Source organism: Clarias gariepinus, chromosome 24 (genome assembly GCF_024256425.1).
Source record: "Clarias gariepinus isolate MV-2021 ecotype Netherlands chromosome 24, CGAR_prim_01v2, whole genome shotgun sequence".
NCBI classification, from domain to species: Eukaryota; Metazoa; Chordata; class Actinopteri; order Siluriformes; family Clariidae; genus Clarias; species Clarias gariepinus.
The window spans coordinates 26065001-26070000 of record NC_071123.1 but is presented as its reverse complement, the minus strand read 5'-3'; the positions used below and the strand labels follow the sequence as shown (position 1 = coordinate 26070000).

The 5000-nt window shown below is 44.2% G+C and overlaps 1 protein-coding gene across 3 annotated transcripts in view; it reads left to right on the top strand.

Annotated features, from left to right (window-relative positions):
* Positions 1 to 3120: 3120 nt before the first annotated feature.
* Positions 3121 to 5000, top strand: part of LOC128511881 (glutamate receptor 3-like) — a 39371-nt gene continuing 37491 nt past the window's right edge. For all 3 annotated transcript variants that reach the window (XM_053484894.1, XM_053484895.1, XM_053484896.1), the window contains exon 1: positions 3121 to 3244. In XM_053484894.1, the coding sequence (XP_053340869.1) occupies positions 3157 to 3244 (88 nt within the window). In that variant the 5' untranslated portion in view covers positions 3121 to 3156. The remainder of the gene's footprint in view (positions 3245 to 5000) is intronic.

The following is a 5000-nucleotide window of genomic DNA, read 5'->3' as shown; positions in this document are numbered from 1 at the left end:
TTTGTGACATGGTGCATTATCCTGCTGGAAGTAGCCATCAGAGGATGGGTACATGGTGGTCATAAAGGGATGGACATGGTCAGAAACAATGCTCAGGTAGCACGTGGCATTTAAACGATGCCCAATTGGCACTAAGGGGCCTAAAGTGTGCCAAGAAAACATCCCCCACACCATTACACCACCACCACCAGCCTGCACAGTGGTAACAAGGCATGATGGATCCATGTTCTCATTCTGTTTACGCCAAATTCTGACTACCATTTGAACGTCTCAACAGAAATCGAGACTCATCAGACCAGGCAACATTTCTCCAGTCTTCAACTGTCCAATTTTGGTGAGCTCGTGCAAATTGTAGCCTCTTTTTCCTATTTGTAGTGGAGATGAGTGGTACCCGGTGGGGTCTTCTGCTGTTGTAGCCCATCCGCCTCAAGGTTGTGCGTGTTGTGGCTTCACAAATGCTTTGCTGCATACCTCGGTTGTAACGAGTGGTTATTTCAGTCAAAGTTGCTCTTCTATCAGCTTGAATCAGTCGGCCCATTCTCCTCTGACCTCTAGCATCAACAAGGCATTTTCGCCCACAGGACGCTTTTAACAATGGTCATTGTCTCAAAACAGCTTCACAAAAATGAAAGAAATTCATTAAATAATAATATATATATATATATAAAAAAAATATATATATATATAAAAAATAATAATAATAAAATAATAATAATAATAAATTGTGTATGTGTGAGAAAAATGTGTCTAGATAATAATGAGATGAATGAATGATGAATGAAATGTCTCTGATGAGCAAGCCAAGGGTGACGGCGACAGTGGCAAGGAAAAACTCCCTGAGATGGTAATAGGAAGAAATCTTGAGAGGAACCAGACTCAACAGGGAACCCATCCTCATCTGGGTGATAACAGATAGAGATGATATAACATCATGTGTGTTGTGCAGGTGAAAGTACAATATAACAGAAGTTGTGTAGATTAACATGAAGTCCAGTTCAGCACAGGGAGTCAGTAGGCACTGGTAGCACAGGTGGGAGCTGCGTCTTGAGTCTACTTTTAAACTGGGAAACTGTGTCTGAGCCCCGAACACTGTCTGGAAGGTTCTTCCATAGCTTTGGAGTTATATATGAAAATGCCCTACCCCCTTTTGTAGATTTTAAAATTCTGGGAATTACAAGAAGTCCAGAGTTTTGTGATCTTAAGGAGCGTGGTGGATTATAGCGTATCAAAAGACTGGTTAGGTATGTGGGAGCTAAACCATTTAAAGCCTTGTATGTAAGTAATACTATTTTGTAATTAATTCTAAACTGAACAGGTAGCCAGTGCAGGGATGATAATATTGGGGTTATATGATCATATTTTCTGGATCTAGTGAGAACCCTGGCGGCTGCATTTTGGACTAACTGTAGCTTGTTTATTGAGGATGCAGGACAACCACCTAGTAATGCATTACAGTAGTCCAGTCTGGAGGTCATGAATGCATGAACTAGCTTTTCTGCATCAGATACGGATAAGATGCTCCTAAGTTTGGCGATATTTCTAAGATGGAAAAAGGCTGTTTTTGTGATATTGGAAATATGATTTTCAAAGGACAAGTTACTGTCTAATATCACGCCCAGGTCTTTTACTGTTGAGCTGGTAGTAACAGTACATCCTTCTAAACGCAGGCTGAATTGTGAAAGCTGTTGTGTGCTGGTTTTTGGGCCGATGAGTAATATCTCTGTCTTGTCTGAATTTAGTAAAAGGAAGTTATTGGTCATCCAATCTTTTATGTCCTGGACACACTCGGTTAATCTAGAAAACATGGGTATTTCGTCTGGTTTTGTTGAGATATATAATTGGGTATCATCAGCAAAACAATGGAAACTAATCCCATGTCTTCTAATGATGTTACCCAAGGGAAGCATGTAAATTGAGAACAGGAGAGGTCCTAAAACTGACCCTTGTGGGACCCCATATTTCACTGGCATTACACCAGACAGTTCTCCATTTAGATCTACAAAATGGTATCGATCAGACAGGTATGATCTAAACCATTTTAATGCCTGCCCCTGAATACCTATATGATTTTGTAGGCGGTCTATGAGAATATTATGATCTATAGTGTCGAATGCAGCACTTAGATCAAGTAAGACTAATATTGAGATGCAGCCTTGGTCAGAAGCTAAAAACAAGTTGTTTGCAATCTTAACTAGTGCAGTTTCTGTACTATGATGGGGCCTAAAACCTGACTGAAACTCTTCTAGGATGTTGTTTTCCTGTAAGAATGTGCATATTTGAGCTGATACTACTTTTTCTAATATTTTTGATACGAACGGAAGGTTTGAAATCGGTCTATAATTTGTTATTTCATTCGCGTCCAAATTAGATTTTTTAAGAAGCGGCTTAATAACTGCCAGCTTCAAAGGTTTAGGGACGTGACCTAGATATAATGAAGAATTAATAATGTTTAGAAGTGGCTCTCCAACCGTAAGCATCACTTCTTTTAAAAATCTGGTTGGGATTGCTTGAATTACATTTTTTATGATTTAAAATGTAAAATGTTCAGTTCTTTTTGGCTTTTAAAGTATTATTTTGCTTTAAGGAACTCTGGCACTGTTATACTTCCATACAACATATATATATGTGTGTGTGTGTGTGTGTGATTGAGAGAGAGAGAGTGTGTGAGAGGGGCTTGTGCGTGCTGCTCTCGTGCGGAGAGAAACAGAACACGCATGCGCCAGTCGGAGCGCGCGCCTCTGCAGTGCCACTGTAATTTCACATCAAGTTTCTCTAAGCAGCGCTGCATCGGGGCACCAACACTCTGTCCCTCTCTGTCTCTCTCTCTGTCCCTCTCTGTCTCTCTCTCTGTCCCTCTCGGTCTCTCTGTCTCTCTCTCTGTCCCTCTCTGTCTCTTTCTCTCTGTCTGTCTCTCTCTCTGTCCCTCTCTGTCTCTCTCTCTGTCCCTCTCTGTCTCTTTCTCTCTCTCTGTCTCTCTCTCTCTCTCTGTCCCTCTGTGTCCCTCTTTGTTCAGGACTCGTACAGTTACTCTTACTGTTATCTACACTTTATTTATTTATCCAGCGGAGTGTGTCTGTCTCTCAGCTCACACATTTGGGCTCCAGCTTGGTCAGAGTGTGTGTGTGTGTGTGTGTGTGTGTGTGTAGCAGGCTGGAGATGGGGCAGCGCGCGCTCGCCTTCCTCCTGTTATTACTGTGGCTTATCAAACACTCGCGCACAGGATTCCCTAACCAGATCAGCATCGGTGAGTACACACACACACACACACACATATATATACATTGCTAGAAGTATAAAGTGGTGTGTGTGTGTGAGCTGAGTGAGTGCTGCGCTCAGAGTAAATGATCTGTTTGAAACTTCTCCAGTTAGTTTTTGGACACAGTTCCGAACGCTCATGTGAACTCGGCTGTTTACACACAGGGTATGATTATTCTTATGCTCCGTACTCGGGTGCACTTGCGTATTTTTACTCTCTGATACAGCAGGTGGCAGTGTGCACACAGTGAGGTCTGTAAGACACCATGTAACACAAGAGAAGAAGAGAACCAGGTTGTTAAGTTTCCTGTTATGCCTGATATTGACGATATTTCTGGGAAGCGGTCTCTGGTGTGCCCTCCCACCGTATCAGCTCTGGCGGTGTGTGTCAGAAGGCGAGACTGGAGCGCGCTACACATACAGGATGGTGTGGGAGGAGACAGACGATGATGTCACGTCTAAACAGCCGTCCATGCTTGGGTGCGATTGGGTGCGGTATATACCTGGGTCTGTGTCTGTACCGTTCTCTCACAGTAGACTTGGGCCCGGGTCCTCAGAGGGGAACGCTTGTGTTCTCACTGATCTACGTGAAGATATAAATGAATTAATTCTAGCAGTTAATTCTAGTCTGCTCGCTAACTTCCCAGATGCTGCCAGCTAGCGTTATGTCGTGCCTTTGTGTAACTATGTTGTGTTGTTGGCGTTCCCGCGCTGAGAGCCGCGTCAGCCTGCAGCAGGAGGCGCTGCTGAACATCTGGCTGAGAACATCGCTCCGCCATGCTAACACCCACACACACACACACACAATGTTACAGCCAACTATTACACCAAATACAGTAATGTAGTTGTTTGTGTTTGACTTTGTTTATGTCTCTGCATGTGTGTTTGTTTCTACATGTGTGTGTCCATGCATGTGAGTTTTTGTGTGGATGTTTATCTCTCTACATGTTTATGTGTGTCAGTGTGTGTGTGTCCTGTATGAGTGTGAGAAACAGTTTAAATCTGTATGTGTGTGAGAGAGTAAGTGAGTTGTAACGGTTCAACAAGGTGGAGAAACATCTGAGCAGTTGAGGGTTAAGGGCCGCGCTCAAGGGCCCAACAGTGGCAACTTGGTGGTTGTGGGGTTTGAACCTGGGATCTTCCGAACCGTAGTCCAATGCCTTAACCACTGAACTACCCCGGGCCTCCCACATTAATCACGGCTCTACAGCCAATCAGGGGCGTCTGTGAGCTCGCGCACGTTGAAGGAGCGGCTAGCGCTTTCCCCCGAGTGTGTGACTCCGACCCCTAACGGTGCGTAAGCGAGCAGTTCGAAAAGATGCGGTCGGCTGACGTCACGCGGTTCGGAGGAAACACGTGATAGTCTTCACCCTCCCGACTGAGTGGTAAAAGTAGCCTTAATGTGGAGCCCCCTAGTGATGGGGAGAAAATTCGAAGCCATTTCAAAAGATTTTTATGGTATAGTTCAGTGCACCATTCATGACCTTTAACTGATTTCAGCTCGCCTTGTCTCTGTGTGTGATAATAAGGTAGACGGTTGTGCAGCAGGAAGCAGGAGGCCGGCTGGCACTGCAGGGAGCTTTGGCTTCACCCTCACTCCCTATCCCCTGTTCCCAGCAGTGTTTTAGATGAGGACGTTCTTTTGCACCTGCGCAAAGCTGTTGTTGTGCTTCACCTGCTGAGACAGAGAGAAAGATGGATTAGTGGGATCACGCTGTCATTAAGAGGTTGCACAAACCATGCAG